Raw genomic sequence first — 18272 nt, 5'->3', positions numbered from 1 at the left:
GCACAGAGTGTTCCAAACAAAATGAACGCAAAGAGACCCACTCCAAGACACATAATAATTAAAATGCCAAATGTTAAAAAGAGAATCTTAGAGGCAGCAAGAGAAAAGCAGTTAGTTACCTACAAGGGAGCTCCCATAAGATTGTCAGCTGATTTTTCAAAGGAAACTTTGCAGGCTAGAAGGGATTGGCAAGAAGTATTCAAAGTGCTGAAGTGCAAGGACCTACAACCAAGAGGCTGTGCCACTGAATTCTATAGGATACTCTACCCAGCAAAGTTATCGAAGGACTGATAAAGAGCTTCCCAGACAAGAAAAAGCTGAAGGAGATTGTCACCACCAAACCAGTATTACATGACATGTTAAAGGGTCTTCTTTAAGAAGAAAAAGATCAAAAAATATGAACAATAAAATGTCAATAAATACATATCTATTAACACTTGATTCTAAAAAAAAAAAAAAGCAAAACAGAATCTTAGACGCAGACAACATTTCGATGGTTACCAGATGGGAGGGAAGTTGGGAGGATAGGTGAAAAGGGTAAAGCAATGAAGAATTGCCAATTGGTAGTTACAGAATAGCCATGGGGATGCAAAGTACAGCACAGGGAATAGAGTAGCCACAGAACACATGCGTGACCGCTGGACATGGACATGTATGGGGATTGCCTCTTGGTAAAGGGCCCCCCCACCAAAAAAAAACCCCGGGACAACTGTAATACCATAATAAAGTATAATTTTTTTAAGGTAGTGCTCTATTATAGAATTGTACTGCTTCATAAAATAATATTTTTTCATCTTCAAGATAAAGCAAAAGGAGAGAAAGAGCAATACTGACACGTTATACGAAGTTGTGTGCTTGGAAAGTGAATCAGAAAGAGAGAGGAGGAAAACTACAGCCAGTCCCTCGATCCGCCTGCCACAGTCTGGATCTCAGAGCTCAATGATACCATCTCCTCCTGAAGATGACGAAGAGGAAGGTAAATTAAAGGGGGGGCTTCAGTTGTGTTTTGGGGTGGAGGACTTCATTTTATTAGGGAGTTGATAACGTGACATAACATTTGCAATTCTTTCAGTAAATACTCAGGACAGTCTACTATATGCAAAGTAGTATGGGAGATCAAAAAAAAAGATCACCATATTTTGCCACGTGTGATGGGCTCCTGAGTATATTGTGCACCCACATTTTTGGCCCAAACTTTCAGAAGAAAAATCTTCTGTTTTAATTTTTTAATTCAATTTTTAATTTATATTTAAGTACTTGTTTTTTGTATTATAAAGGAATTTTAGCATTAATTTTTGACCACATGGATATTATTGCTTTCTAGGGTTACACTTGTAATGCATAAGCATAAGTGAAAGAATTAAAAACATTTACATAGATACAGAATTAGTACTGCCCATGTATAATGCGCACTCTTATTTTTCCCTCAAAAATTTGGGCAAAACGGTGCATTATACACAGCAAAATATGGTCACTTGGGACCTTCTTTAAGATAATTGTAATCAAGTTTGACAAAGCGAGACTTACAATTCTTTTTTAAAGAGTCAGTGTAGCTCTAGCTTAATGTATTAGCACATTTTTAGAGTAAAATTTGTACAACTTTCACTTGAATGTTTCATCTCATTGGTTCATTTTATAGGGATAAGTTCATTTGCCCAAAGTGACCCTGTCACAAAATATACAATTTATTTTAATATACAAATTGATATTTATACATTATTGAGTTTTTACACTGGTAAGCATTAGGAAACAACCAGTTGGGTTTTCCCCTCTTTTTTAAATGGTTATATCTATGAACTAATCTGTCAATCTTTGGGTATCTATTAACAGATGCTACACAGCAGGGAGAAAAGGAGGGAAGGAGCAGAGGAGAAGTGAAGATTTGGGAGGCATTTTCTAATTTATAATTTTGTACCGAGGCTTTATTTTTAAGAGGGGGAAAGCTGATGATGCTAGAAGGACATATGAAGCATGTGTCTATGGGAGGTTCACAGACGTGTTCTAGAAACACAGAGGAGAACCCATTTTTCATTGTGGGGAGTGTGGTGTGGGGCGCATGAAGGGTAGTTTTTGAGCTGGGACTTGGAAAGTTCAGGGAGAATTCAGCAGGGCTATCTGGGCTGATTTGGGTACTCCTGGCTAATAAAGTACATTAACGATGGCAGAGAGGTGGCAGGAATGATTGATTGGGTTAAAAGAAATAAGTCATGATTATAGGTACTTTTTTCAAGTTCAGAGTGAGGTCTAAATTCCCACTTCCCGTTATTCTCTGTAATTTCCACTTTTCCTATGACTAATCAACTTAGAATCATTGATTAGTAATATTAATGGTCACCAATTACTAGATGCTTCATATGTGGTAGGCACGTACTTTGTTTACAAAATTAAAGAATACTGTTTATATAATCCTCACCAAAACCCTAAAAAATAGGATTCATTATTATTCTTACTTTGCACATGAGGAAATGGAATCTCAGAAAAGCATATTCGCCTGTGGTCACACAGCTAGAAATAGCAGGGAAGATTGTTTCAGGTCTGTGAGTTAAAGGTCTAAGCTCTGTTCTGTTACACTTTTGTGCATTTAGTTCACATAAAGCATTTTGAAGTGCAAAGAAAGCGCATGTTGTTTTTGGAAAAGTCACAGAGACAACTTAGTCTCCCTGCAGAGCTCGTTCGAGTCATGTGTTAAAGCTGGAAAAAGTGGACTTGTTCCTGCTACCTGAGATTATCTACACTGTTTGGTGGTCTTCAGACTTGGCAAAGCAAGTAAAAGTTTACAGAACTCTCCTCCACTTAGGCTCAGCGATGAAAACGAACCACCAAAATATTGAGAAAGACACTGTTTATTATGAAAACAGTGAATGTTCAAATCTCCACAATAGAGAATTTAAAGATCATCTACCAGTTAGGGAGAAATTTGGGCCCAGCTAAACGATAGCATTAGGACAGACATCTCGTTATAGTACATATTGAATAGCAGGCATAGATTTTTTTTTTTGAAGATTTTATTTATTTAATTTTAGAGAGGGGAAGGGAGGAAGAAAGGGAGGAAAATACAAATGTGTGGTTGCCTCTGTTGTGTCCTCCTCCCAACTGGGTACCTGGCCTGCAACCCAGGCATGTACCCTAGACTGGGAATTGAACTGGTGACCCCTGGTTCGCAGGCCCACGCTCAATCCACAGAGCCACACCAGCCAGGGGAGATTTTTAAATACAATTGAGGGGATTCAAAAGGCCTATACTGACAATTAATTAGAGAGCCATAAGGACTAGAGGCATCATGGGAGAATCAGGGAACACCAGAGCTCAAGCTCTGTGCAAGAGGGGAGTGTCCTTTTTTGCCCCACTTTTTTTCCCTCCTGTATAATACAATTTCTGGTATGTAATACCATGCTAACGGGGGCTGGAGAAGACTGTGTAGCCATGCCATCTTTTATTTCCTCTGATCCAGTATACAAACCAGGGAAACAGTCCCATTGTGATCTGTTTGCTCCCTGAAAAGAAATGGCTACAATCCTCTAGAGTGGCTCCTTATTCATAGGGCGTTTGTGCTTACAAGGCAGGAAGTCAGCAGTTATAAGAGGGGGTGGGGGGTTTCAGAAACATTCTGAGACCGAGAGTGCCTGCTCACTCCCCACCCTTAGGTGCATGGAGTTCTAAACACAGATTTCAAACTACTCCTATTTAGATTTGTTGAAAGCATCCAAAACAGTAAAAGAATTTTGTAAGATAGGTCTAATCTCTTTAAAGGAATTGTCATCTCTTGTAAATTTTAATACATTTTTGAGGCTGCCTTCCCTGAAAGAGTTGTAGTATATTGACATTTTAATGCGTAGAGAATTAGTTGAGGCGTTAGAAACTAGGACCCATTTTGGCAGAATAGTAAAGTACAAGTTTATCTTAGTGCCCTTGAGACTTTCTCTTTTTCCTCCTCATCCATCCATCCACAGAAGGTGTCTCACACTCAGTGTGACCTCTCCCCTATCTCACCATCAAAATTGATGATAATGTCCAAGGCAAATGTAAGAAAGTTTAATAGTAAGTATCATGGATTCCTGAGTCTTTGGGGGGGGAAAGGCAGTTTGTAATGTAGTCATCAGGTGTATAAAGTCTAAAACTTTCTTTAGGCTGGTTAAACCAGGAAATCTAGAAACAGCATTGGTGGAAAACAAGTGCTGTTGTACTCAACCACTGGAAACATAAATTGGTAAAACCATTTTGGAAGGCAGTTAAGTTTCAAAACCCTTAAAAGTATGCTTTTTTTTTTAACCCAGGAAGTTCACTTCTGGGCATGTACCCAGTGAAAGCAACAAGATATGTTCATCCTGATTCTATTTGTAGCAAAAAGTTGAAAACTCCCCAAGTGTCCAACAAAAGAGGATTGATTAAGTAGATACTGAGTCCTTATTTCCCCCCACTTTCCCTACACTTTTCAGGGCTTTTCACAGCCTTCACTGGTGCCCTTTTTTTTAATGTCTTCATGTCTTACAATTTTAAAATTCACATTTGAATTTACTTTTCCTAATTACTTGAATTAAATTTGAAATGATTCATTTTAGTCCTTTTTAATATTTTTTTGCTTTCTAGTTTAATGTATGGCATTGTTGAAAATTTAGAAAATCATCAAAACATAAAGGAGAGAAAAAACACATCATGAGAGAAAAAATATATCCTAATTCTATCATGCAGAGGCAGTAATTATTATCTTGACATAGTCCATTCCAAACTATTTTCTGTTTTTTAACATGGATTAGGTGGGTCATAATGAAGATTTAGCTCTTGATGTTTCTATATTGTATTGTATTTTGCTGTATCATCATGTAAACAAATGTAAACACGCAATTACATTGTAAACACGTATCAGCACATCTCTGCTCTTCTGTTGTTGGGCACTTAAGTGGTTTGTAATTTTTGTAATTTTTTCAACTGCTGTAAATGAGACTGCTATATATTTTCATGCATAAAGCTGTTTGCTTTGGAAAAGGAGAGAGAACATACCATATTTTGAGTCCTATCATTTTATAATTAAATGGCTCTTTTCTGCAGTTGACATAACATGGACCTATATGGAAAACAAAAGAGAATGAAAAAGATTACAGCAACATTCCATATAGAACCATTTTTATTTTCTTGGTATTTATACCTGTATCTTAAGAAAGAGAAATTATGCTTTTCTGCTTCCAGCACAGTCATTCAAATTTGTTCCATTTCCATGTCATTCTTTTGGCTAGCATAGTCACCTCTGTTATCTTTTCATGTTTGTTTTGTTTATTAAAGATAACGATGAACCCCTCTTGAGTGGATCTGGTGATGTGTCCAAAGAATGTGCAGAAAAAATTCTTGAAACATGGGGAGAACTGCTATCAAAATGGTAAGTTAGAATAATTCTCCTTTTCACCTGCAATTCTATTGTGTTCAATTTTGGAACCAATAATAGAAACCTAAGTACGAGTTTCATGTTCTACATTCTGTTTTAGAGGTTTAAGAGGGTATTAGTGAAGATCTGAAGTCAACATTTAGAATGTCAGAAACCTAATAAAGTCTCATTGCTGCAGAAAATATTTATTCAAAGATGGAGTCCATAGTGAGAATAAGTAAGGACAGAGGCCCTTTATGTTGAAGAGGTTAGGAACCACTGACTGGTTAAGATAAGACACAATAGTTACACAATACGCAATAATCAGTGAAATACAGAGGACATTCACACAATACATGAAGCCACAGTGAGACCCCAGGTGGGATTTTTCCGTATCTGTGTTACTTAAGGTGACAGAGTAGAATGTTATAAACATGGTATATATTAACTGCTCTACCAATTACTTTTCCTACTAATACTTGTAAAATTCAGGAACTTTTTATCAGCTCAAGAGATAGCTTGGCAACGCACCCTGACCTTTGTGGCTCAGTTGGCTGGGTGTCATCCTGCTAAAAGAAAGGTTGCCAGTTGACTTTCCCATCAAGGCACATGCCTGAGTTGCAGGTTCTGTCCCCAGTCGGGTACCTGTGAGAAGCAACTGATTTCTGTTTCTTTCTCACATCAATGTTTTTTTCCCCTCTCTGAAGGTAAATAAATAAAGTCTTAAAGAAAGAGAGCTTGACAACAATGTTAACAAGCACTATCCTATGACCAGCAGTTTTCAACTGGTGTGTCACAAGAATTTTTAAAACATGCAATACCTTCCCTGGCTGGTGTGGCTCAGTAGATTGAGTGCTGGCCTGTGCACCAAAGGGTAGCAGGTTTGATTCCCAGTCTGGGTACATGACTGGGTTGCGGGCCAGGTCCCCAGTTGGGGGCACATGAAAGGCAAACCATGCATTGATGTTTCTCTCCCTCTTTCTCCCTCTCTTCCCCCTTCTCTAAAAATAAACAAATAAAATCTTTTTTTTAAGTACTTTAAAAAAGAAAAAGTCACTAAATTTTTTTAAAAATGCAATATCTGACTATTCAGTCCAGGGCACTGACCTCTTTTCTCTCAGATTATCAAATTAAAAAAATGACAACAGCCAGCACAACAATGGCCATATAGTATGAATGAATCAAAATTACACCTATTTTTTTGTTGGGCAGGCAAAATTGTTTTGGTGTATTACAGAATTTTAGTAATTAGTTTATGTGTGCCAAGGTTGAAATTCTCTATTGTAGACTGTCTGAAAAGAATACACGACCTTCAGGTATTTATTAATGAAACCAGAGACACCCCGGTAAGTCGGTTTGGTGAGACATTTATGTAGTTTCCTTTTTCCTCTGTGTAGGGTGTCAGGATATGTTGAAAAAATAGCTGAGCTTGAAAGTGATCACTTCACTTCTCTATTTCAGAGTTTCTGATTATTAAGGTTGTCATATAAGTACCCCATAGGCCTACTACTTTGGGGTTTGATTTTTCTCAAAAGTCTTAACTGTTGAAGCCTTTCACTCTATTCTTAGTAATACTGTGTCTCAGCATTTAAAAAAAAAACGTCATGCCCTTGAGGGATAGGACTACAAATGGGCATCATCTGCTCCTAGCACTCTCACAATGCCTTACACTTTTGGTAAAATACTCTTCACATTGGGAAATGTCAAATGTGTACAGGAATAAATGCAAGCCAAAGCACAGTTTGGCTTTCCATAAGTGGTTTTAATAAAGGAACTCTGCAAAAGCCCCTCAGGGGAATAGTTCTCATTTATTTTTTATATTCCTTTAGCAATCAGGAGACAAACCTGCTGATGTTCTCGTCACAATTGTATTTTCAGTTCAGTGACTTCGTAGTGTTTATACTGCTGCTGGCAGGAATTTTATCTGTATAAAAAGGTTGCTTCTCTAAAATAGAAATGTAATTGAGTCTTGAATAGTTACATAATAGAGTATTTAAAATCATTTAGATACAGCAGTCGGAGGCTAGATTTCATTTAAGGAACTCGCCAGCATTTTATACACTTGCTTGGAATTTGTTTTGTTATCAAGCGTTATTTATTAGTTAATTCATTTAATTAAGTTATGTCCTTGTTCTGCTCCCTCAGGTATATTAATTGAGTTTCCATGTGTCTAAACTGTCTTCAGGGTGTTTAAAACTTTTTGCTAGTTTCAGTCATGTCTTCAGAAATAATAATACAGTTTCTGCTCAGTTTAATCAGTTGTATTTTTTAATCATGATTATATGTGTTCTATAGATAGGAAGCATCCCGTTGTTATGGAGTTGTAGAGCCTGGTAGACAAGGCTTCAAAGACTACCTTTCCTACTTCCAAGCTGTATGGTCTTGGGCAAGTCACTTAACTCTTCTGAGTCTGTTTCTTTATTTACAACATCCAAGCCTATAAAACTGCCATTCAGAATTACTGTTGATTAAACATAATGGATGCTGTAGTAGTAGTAATTACTAATGAACTATATGCCAGGCGCTGTACTGTTCTTTATGCTGTCGCAGCTCTCACAGCCTGATGGACTAGTATCCATCATTACCGATGAGGAAACTGGCTTAGTGATGAAGTCAGCAGTTCCAGTTAGTAAATGGCAAGCCTGGAATTTTTAACACCATCAAAGACCATCCCTAAAGCTGGTTTATTTCACTCTACAGTCGATTTTAGTGACACTGTTAGTAATAATACCTTTGAGCTCTAGTTTTCTAAGTTCATTTTAATGTGACTCATGGTAAGAGAGCTAACGTCAACACGAACTAATATGCTAAGTTAGATAAAGTTAATGGTATCAGTGACATAAAATTATTCTGAAAATTTTACCAATATACATTAAACTAGAGTTAGCAAGGAAATCTAGAGTTGGGTTTATATTTTTCTGTAAAGGGCCAAATTCACATACATTAGGCTTTGTGGCCAAATAGTTTCTGTCACAGCTACCCAGCTCTGCTGTTGTAGTGGGGAAGCAGTCATAGATAATACAGGACTAAACAAAAATGGCTGTTTCAGTAGCAGTTAATTCGTAGAAACAAGTGGTGCGCTAGATTTGGCCCATAAACTGTAGTGTACCAGTCCTTGAATTAAGGAGCAGAATTGCTTTTGTTCTTTCTGCTCTCAGCTCTTCAATTTATGTATGCAAGGTCCAGCAGAAGTAAGGCCTGCTTGAGTGTGGTTGGTAGGGTAATAATATGGCTGTAAAAATTTATAGTTTTAATTTGAACATTTCACCTAAAATGTCATAATGCTGTGCTTGAATGTGATAGTGTTATGGTACAGAATTACATGCTTATGATTTTGTAATTTAAAAAAATGATAATAAAGGCGTTATTTGTGCCAGACCGTGTGTGTGTGTGTGTGTGTGTGTGTACAAACACACACACATACATACATATATTTTTCCTAAGCAATGACAACACTGTACTGAATTGTCTATAGCTCTTGCTTAGGGTACTTACTAACATCACAGAATTAACCACTTTTAAATGTACTGTGCATTATTCTGCTACAGTTATGGGAACATTTGAGAAAAGTCTCAGACCTTTTTATATTTTGATAGTGGTCATTTTGTGTCAGCAACTTCTCTTTAAATCTGGCAGTCACAGGATAGTTCTCATGTCAGAAGCCTGCGTTCTTGACTTAGTAATGGAGGCTTTCAAAGCACAAAGCAGGTGTGATGCAACAGATAGAACATTTCTTGGTCTTGGAGTTTGCGGACTACCTCAGTCATTTAATTGACTTCCCTGAATTTTTTCCTTCATTTGTAAAACTGGAAATACTACCACCTACCTCAGATGCTTGTTACAAGATCAAGTAAGATTGTATGCAAAGCACTTTTCTATGTTATTACCAACATTTCAAAATAACCTTTATTTCCTCCATTTTATAGATGAGATAGATGAAGTTCAAATACTTGAACAATTTGTTTTGATGTCATAATATAGTAGAAACTGTCTTAGTCAACATAGTCATTCAAAAAAGTCACTTGAAGGAAGTTTTCATAAAAACTGCTAAAAACATTTATTTTTATATTATTTTAAATACTTATTTTAACCTACAGCATACAAGTACAGTTTCCCAATTTTGATTCAGGGCCAAGGGCTTATCTTTGGCTGTGTGCCCACGGATGGGAATTTTGCTTTGTTTATCTTACATAAGCCGCACCATAAAAAACTATGGTTTCCAGTTTGGCTTTTTATTTCATTTTTTTTAAAAGTAGAACAATAGTTTGAAGATACTTAGGAAGTAGTTAGATTGTAGAATTCTTTCCTCCACCCAATCTTTTATAGTTAATCATGGCCACATCCAAGTGAACAGCTTTATGGGTTTTTTTTCTTTATTAGTATGTGACCTATATTAAGTCTTTGTAAATCAGTAATTTAGTTTTCATAAAAACAATACTCTTAGCAAATGCTTCTTTTATGTAGTCTGGATTCTGGTTTTATTTTTAGGCATCTCAACTTGAGTGTGAGGCCGAAGCAGTTGTCATCCTTAGTGAGAAGCGGTGTTCCTGAGGCTCTTCGGGGAGAAGTCTGGCAGCTGCTAGCGGGTTGTCACAACAACGACCACCTGGTGGAAAAATACCGAATTCTCATCACAAAGGTAAGGGGATGATGATTCAGCTTCAATGTTAATGCTCTTAGAAATTTGTTATGAGAAGATCATTGTGGCTGTTTGATTTCCAAGAATTTTTATAATTCCTTTATCTAATATAAGAATAGAATTTTATACTGCTAGCCCAAAGTTATTTCTGGTGTTGGCACAAAGGAGGAGAAGGCCTAGGTTTTCTTCCTTGACTGACTTCACCCCTGGCAAAGGATGTCCTCTGCCATTGTGTACCTAAATCCTTTTTCACTGTAATTGCGTTCCATTGCATTTTAGTTAGATCAGTTGTGCTTTGCGATGTGTAAACACTTTCTTTTGTTTATTTCAATCCCTCTCAACTGTCACAGAAATGGACTCTTGGGTAGGTAAGACCCACTTCAGTTTCTGCAAAGAACATACTGGTAGTTCTGTTATCTTAAACCATATTTCCTTTTGGCTCATTTCTCCAAAGTGGAGAATTCTCACTTTTTATAGTATTCCTCTTTTAAGTTCATGCATTCCTCAAGGTTTTACAAGTGAAGTAACAACTATTCCTTGTACGAGCCTACAAGAATCTGAAATAATTTTCTGCAAGGTTAGGCAATGCCTTTGTAACTATGTTACTGGTTTTAATTTTTGTTTTTGTTTTCTCAAATTCTTGAAATGTTTATATTTAGGAAGCAGTTTTTCCAATGGTATGCACATCCCAAACCTGGCCTGGGAATAAATTTCTCAGAACCCTCAATTAATGTATGTGACTTTTTCAGTGTGACAAAAAGTGGGACTTCTTTTTTAAAATCGATAACATCTTATAAGAGATGACTAATACCTCTATAAAATTATTTCAAAACCTTTAGATGGGAAGAACAGCATTTGAACGTGATATTGAATCTTTGCTTACAGAAAATGACACTGATTTGCTCAAAATATTAATATTTCTTCTCATCTTATTTCTAGACAGATGTTTTTTCTTTCAAAAACTAATACTCTGATTCCTTCTGCTATGGTGATATAATTGTTTAGCCAGCGTCGTTGAGTACTTGTATTACAGCCATAATGCTGGAGCTAGGAGGTCAAACACAGAAGCATTAGCGGTCATGTGGTAGGCGTATTTCATATGGTAGTGGATGAATATGATAGTATGAGAATGCACAGTCGGAACTATGAAAAGTAGAGATAAATTCAGTCTGGGAGAACAGGAGAGTCTTAATCAGAAACTAATACTTAAGATGGGTTCCAGAAGAGAACTCCCAGGCGTGGAAGGATGGAAGGGCATTGTGCTCGGAGTATGAATGGAGGATGAGGGATGTAGCATGTGGAGCTGGCAAAGCTGCACCTAGTTGATTGGTGTATCCTTTATTGGAAAATCATATTTTGAACGTATAACTCAGTTGTAACCATATCTTTCTAGTTTCCTCTTTTGAAGTCCTTTGAAGTGTTTGGTCAATTAAATGTTTTTAGTGTGGCTCCTCATACAGATAATTTTAATGACATGAAGTATTCTGCTCTTCTGGTCCCATGAAAATGGTGATGTCTGGGTGTTTGTTTGCTTTAGATTTTATTGTAGAGGGAAGGGAAGGGAAGAGGGAGGGAAACATCAATGTGCGAGAGATTTGATCAGTTGCTTCTTGTACGCCCCCAACTGGGAACTTGACCTGCAAACCAGGCATGTGCCCTGACTGGGAATTGAACCGGCGACCCTTGTGTTCACAGGCTGGCACTCAATCTGCTGAGCCGCACCAGCCAGGGCAGATGTCTTTTTTGAATAGGAACTTGATAATTACATGACATTTAAAACATCAGTTATTCACAAAATCTGATATATTTGATTGTTTTATATGTGCTGATGTCATGTTCTGTATATTTCATAGTAAACTTTTATTATCATGCAGTTGGCTAGAACCTAAAAAGATCTCTAAAGATGTATACGTTAGTTTCAGCTGCTGGTAGATGATCAGAAAATACAAATTATTTAACCATCATAATATTGGTGAAAGCTTTTTTTTGTTGTTTTACACTACGTTGTTATTTAATGCAAGTTGGTATTGCTTTTAATGCAGATATATAGTCATGCAGCATGTACTTGTCTGTATCTGATTTCTTTACTCATCCATTTTTGGCAGTATGTCAGTAGCTCTTTTTTTTGTTTGTTTATTTTCATTATTTTAATTGCTGAGAGTATTCCATTGCATCAGTAAACCACACTTCTAAAAAATGTATTCTGCTATTAGAGATAATTTCCCGTTTTTAGCTATTACGAAGAAAGTTGCTTATGAACGTTCTTGCATACAGGATGTGCTATGGTCTGAGTGTTTGTGTCGCTCAAAATTCATATGTCAATACCTAACCTCCAAGGTGGTGATATTAGGAGGTGGTTGTGTCGTGAGGGCCAAGCTGTTATGATAGGGATTAGTGCCTTTATAAAAGAAGCTCCAGACAGATCCCTTGCCATCTTCCACCATGCGAGTACATAGCAAGAAGTTGATGGGCTGCAACCCAGGAGAGGCCTTCGTAGGAGCCCAACCATCTAGCACCCTGATCTTGGACTTTCAGCCTCCAGAACATTGAGCAATAAATTCCTGCTGTTCATAAGTCATCCACTCTGTGGTATTTTGTTACAGCAGCCCAACAGATCAAGACAGCAAGATTTGTACGTAGTCTTATACTCATATAGACAATAATACTTACATATTTATATATATTATGAATTTTTGGAAGTTATTTATTCTGGACTTGGGTTCTTTGGATGTAGAACCCAAGATACAGAACACAAAGCTGGATATATGCTTTGTGTTCTGAAATTTCACATATAATATTACCTTGGAGGTTTTCTTTGACTTAGCTTCTTCAAAGACTAAATTTAAAGGAAGGGAAAAGAATTACATGATTTAGAGAGGGAAGGCCAAAAAAAATTAACTTGCAAACAAAGCTGATAACGTCTTTGTCATCATTTTCCTTTAATTGTCAAGCCTGTCTTGTAAGGGGTATATATATGAATTTTTCCATGTGGCTTTTGTAATCCAGAGACAAGTGACCTTTCAGTAATATACATGCCGTAATTACTATTTCTGTTTTAAAAATGAAGAAACTGGTTCAATGATGCTTAGTAATTTGCTTACAGTCACTCAGCTAGTAGACAAATAATAGAGGAAGTAAGTGATGGAGACAGGATTTGAACTCAGGACTGACTCCAAAGCTGGTCCTCTTCTATTACCCTCCCTACCTGTCTGTTCTTGAACATAATTTCTTTATACAGAATAGTTCTCACACAGAATTTCTTTTAAACAAATGTGATTATGTACTTAAGTGTTTACAAATATAGTCTTCTATTCAGCCATTCTTCTGTTGGTGAGCGTTTACTTTGTTTCTGTTTCTTAGCCTCTAAGTAGTGTTTTACTGTAAACATCTTTACACATGTTCTAAATCTTTTAATTTTATGGAATAGTCTCAGAAGTGTGATTGCTAGAACAAAGGATAACGTGTTTTTTAAAATGGTTATTCGGTTTTTATATTTAATTTACTTAGATCCTTTTTGCTTCTCTGAAAGGCTGTAATAGTTCACAGTTTCACCAGCAGTGTAGGAAAATTACGTGTTGACCCATATTCCAGTTATCACTGTATTTAATTTTTTCCCATCAGTGGGTGTAACTGATGCCCACCTGTCTTTAGTTTGCAGCTGCCCGACTACCAGTAAACCTGAGTGACTTGCTCCTGCATGTATTACCTCTTCATAGTCTTTGTACATTTTTCTATTAAGTTTTTTTAAATGTCAGTTTGTAGACATTCTCTATATGTTATATACATTAATCCTTTGTATCTTCATTATAAATATCTTCCTAAAACTTTTAATTTTTTATTGATTTTATTTATGGTTTCATGTCATACAAACATTTTCTAATTTTTATGTGGAAAATTGTGTCTTAAGGTCTCTCATACCTTCCGATTTTGTAACTGTAGTTTCCAAGATTTTCTTGCCAGATTTTTATTGTATGTGTTATATTTTTACATATTTAATCCATCTGGAATTTATTTTTGTATACGGCATATGATGATGGTCCAATTTTACTTTCTACCAGATGGATAACCGGGTGTTCTATTTTCCTAGAACTGCCACCTTTGTTATATCTTAAATTCTCATAAATACTGGGATTGATTTCTAGATTGTTCTATTTATTGATCTGTTTGTGTTTTTCTATACCAATACTATTTTGGTTAAAGTGGCTTTGAGTTATATTCTAATATCTGGTAAAGCAAGTCTTTTTTCACTGTTTTTTATTTCATATTTTTTAATCTATTCTTGCATATTTAAATTTCCATGTAATCCTTAAAATTATTTTCTCCAATTTTACCACCACAACTATAAGGTTATATAAGGATTCTAATTGGAATCACATTTAATTTACATATTAATTTAGGATATAACTTACATTGTTATAATAGTTTTACATTGAAGAATATGCTACAGTTTTTCACTTGTTCAGATCTTGTTTTATGTGTGTTAAAGACTTCACAGTTGCCTTCATTTATGTTTTGTGCCTCTTCCGTTAAATTTATTTCTAAGAATTATCATAGAGTGTTCTTGCTATAGCAAATTAAATATTTTTCCAATTCTTATTTCTAGCTGCTAATTGATACTATAAAAAATAGACACCGATTTTAAAAAATTTTCCATCCATTTACCTCTAGATATATTGATTAGTCATCCTAATTTTATACTAGCATCTTTTGATTTTCAGGCATGCATTAACATGAGCAGCAAAACCAGTTTCACTTCTCTTTTCACTGTTCATGCAAGCTGCTCATTTTTTGGCTTTGTTTTTGTATTTCATAGAATCATTAAGACAGTGTTAAATGGTGATGGTTATAACTAGCATCTCTATCGAGGTCCTGATGTTAATTAAAATGGTTTTCATTTGTAATTTTTTAGAAAGCATGCTGTTCATTTTGGGGGGGGCGTAAATTATTTTTACCTAAATGATTTTCTTCTATCTCTGACGTTGAGTTTTTACTAAGAATATCTACTGAATTTCCGTCAAAGCTTACTCAGCACTTAATATGATTTTCTTTAATTCATTGATAGATCCGTAATCTATCAACATATGATAGATTTCTTGACAGTGAACTACCCTTGGCTTCATGGAGTGAGTTTCACAGACCAAACACTCCTAGATTTTTTGTTTTTTGTTCTTTCTGGTCTTTGACCAAGGGCTCCTCAACCTTGATCTCTAGATAGAACGTGTTGCACAGGTGCAAGGGGACGAAATCTTAAAGAATAATCCGCGGGGGTTCCATGTCTTCTCTTACCCCCAGTTCTAAGACCTGTATTTGTTCTTGTTTGTTGACTCAATAAATTGGAATTGAGAATGGAGGGCACCTTTTCATCTCCCAATTTTCAGTTTCATCCTTGAGCCCCTCTTTCTTTTGGTTATTTTCCACCTTTATGTCAATGAGTCTTCTGTTCCTTTTATTTATTTGCTTAGTAGTAAACATTTACATCAAAACTGCTTCCTTAAGGAAGTCTTTTAATAATAGAATAATTATGCCCTGGCTGGTGTGACTCAGTTGGTTGGAGCATCCTCCTGTAAACCAAAAGGTTGCAGGTTCAATTCCAGTCAGGGCACATGCCTAGGTTGTAGGTTCAGGCCCTGGTGGGGGCATGTGTGGGAGGCAGCCAATCACTTTTTCTCTCTCACACAGATGTTCCTCTCCCTCCATTCCCCTATCTCTGAAATCAATAAGCATGTCCTTGGATGAGGATAAAATAAAATAGCCCTGGCCGGTGTGGCTCAGTTGATTGGAGCTTTGTCCCCAGACCGAAAGATTGCAGGTTCAATCCCTGGTTGGAGTGTGTGCAAGAAGGCAACCAACTGATGTTTCTCTCTCTCTCCTCCTCTCCTGTCCTCTCTAAAAACAATGGAAAAATGTCCTTGGGTAAGGATTTAAAAATAAATAAATGAATGAACGAATAAATAAATAAAATAATAATAGAATAATTAAATAGTAACTTGAAGTCTGTCTGGAAAGAGTCCAGCCATTGTTAATATAACAAGAATAGTTTGCATAACATCGATGTAACCAGGCAGCCAAGGAGAGTGGACTAGAATGTGCATATAACAATGAGGACTTCACGGTACTAGTCAGTAGGGGTGGTAGATGCCCTTGAGTGAGCACGTGTACTGTGCGGATGTCACATTCAAAATGACTGAGCGAGTAGAGCAACAAGTCTGCATCAAATTTCATGTTAAGCTTGAGCATTCCTCTGTAGAATAGAAACTATTCGGATGGTTCAGGAGGCTGCAGCTATGGGCAACTGGTGACTGGCAGCTTCATCACAACAACACACCTGCTCATGCATCACGTCTCGAGTCACCCAGGTGACTCAGCCCCCCTACAGTCCAGATCTGGAACTCTGCAACTTCTCACTTTTCCCAAAACTAAAATCACCTTTGAAAGGGAAGAGATTTCAGACTGTTGATGAGAGTTCAGGAAAATACGATGGGGCAGCTGATGGCAATTGGGAGAACTGTGTGAGGTCCCACGGTGCCTACTCTGAAGGGGACTGAGGCGTCATTGTCCTGTGTGCAGTGTTTCTTGTGTCTTGTATCTTCTCCAGTAAATGTCTCTATTTTTCATAGTACATGGCTGGACACCTTCTGGACAGACCTCGTATTCTGATGTTTCTCTTTCCTTCCATTTAGTCAGCCTTGTGTTTTCTGAAACCTGTTTGCATTGTTTTCTATAGTGGTTTTAGCGATAAACTTTAGTGGTAAGACTCTTTTGCCATGTATTTTAAGCTTTTACACAGAAACTGAACTAGACCATATAACCAATATTTACATTTCTAATTGTCCAGGGGAGCCCTGGAGGCTCAGCCACATTTTACCAGTCTTAAAAAATAATTTAAATATATCTCATGGTATTTTATTATTCATAGTTTTATATTTGATTAAAAGTATCTCTCTGGTAGATTTGATAATAGTCAAGGATTCAAAATACTTAATCATGAGAACTTGCCTGTGGATACCAAATGGGACGGGCGTCAGTTTAGCAAAGAGAGCACTGGCCATGGAGTTAGGAAGCCTGAGTGCTAGTTTCAGCTCTGCCACTAGCTTTTGTGACCTCAGATGAGATTCTGGACCTGTGACCATTCATTTCCTCTTCTCTGCAGGGAGATTACTGAAGTAAAGGGTTGATCTTCCTTTAAGCTTTAACATTTGGGAAAATTAGATAGTGTGTTTGAGTCCTGCCCTCCAAAATAGCCCGTGATCCTCCTGTTTCACAACTGAGTGCTCTTGCTGTCTGAGTCTGAAAGAAAATAGACTCAGACAGCAAGTGAGTCTATTTTCTCTTGTGAGTGGACTTTTAAAACTGCAGTGGTACCTCAGTACTCATCAGTACTCGTCATTAATTTGTTCCGACGAGTGGCGAGCAAACAACAATTGATGAAGCATTTTCTCTTGGGAGGTAGCATCATGACTCATACAAGTTCTAGCAAATGTGATGAGTAGCAAGCAAGCACTGAGTGCTGAAATACTTTTTCTCATCAAAATGTGACAAGTACCAGGTTTGAGGAGCTCTGAAGCCAACGAGTACGGAGGTACCACTGTATATTGTTTGCTTCCATGTAGCAGTTGCTGTAGTAGGTCTGCTATAGGCTGAATGTGTGTCCAACCCCAGATTCATATGTTGGAATCCTAACCCCCAGTGTGTTGCTGTTTGGAGATGGGGACTTCGAGGTGATTAAATGAAGAGTGCCAGAGTGCGGTGCCCTCATTAATGAGATTAGTATCCTCATAGAAGAAGACCCCAGAGAGCTCCCTTGCCCCTTCCACCCTGTGAGCACACAGTGACAGACAGCTGTGGGTCCACACCAGACACAACTGGCCAATACCTTGCTTGGACTTCCCGTCTTCAGAACTGTGGCAGATAAATTTCTGTTGTTTATAAACCTTTAGTCTGTGGTATTTTTGTTACAGCGGCACAGATGGACTAAGACAAGGTTTCTTCAAATTGTTACTTGTGAAAGTAACTTTAAGTCCCCATATCCCATCTCTGTAGAGTCGTGTCCCCACTAGTGAGTTTCTGTAAGTCGCATCTGACCAGTGTTCGAAAGGTTTCATGAATTACGAGACTGGAAACGTATATTTGATCCTATTAAAATTGCTGTAGTTTGACAATTTTTTATCTACAGTAGGTAATTTTATGTGTATCAGCCTAATGATTACATGTGAATAAACAGTTAACAAACTAGGGTTTTACTTGAAAGATCTTTCCATCTAAAAGCAGAATTGCATG

General features: G+C 37.0%; 1 protein-coding gene across 4 annotated transcripts in view; it reads left to right on the top strand.

Moving 5' to 3' along the window:
• Window positions 1-18272, top strand: part of RABGAP1 (RAB GTPase activating protein 1) — a 160059-nt gene that overhangs the window by 72016 nt on the left and 69771 nt on the right. For all 4 annotated transcript variants that reach the window (XM_024562100.3, XM_053920829.1, XM_053920833.1 and 1 more), the window contains 3 exons: window positions 802-976; window positions 5278-5371; window positions 9845-9995. In XM_024562100.3, the coding sequence (XP_024417868.1) occupies window positions 802-976; window positions 5278-5371; window positions 9845-9995 (420 nt within the window). The remainder of the gene's footprint in view (window positions 1-801; window positions 977-5277; window positions 5372-9844; window positions 9996-18272) is intronic.

This window comes from Desmodus rotundus, chromosome 1, assembly GCF_022682495.2.
Source record: "Desmodus rotundus isolate HL8 chromosome 1, HLdesRot8A.1, whole genome shotgun sequence".
NCBI classification, from domain to species: Eukaryota; Metazoa; Chordata; class Mammalia; order Chiroptera; family Phyllostomidae; genus Desmodus; species Desmodus rotundus.
This window is presented reverse-complemented; position numbering and strand designations above follow the sequence as displayed.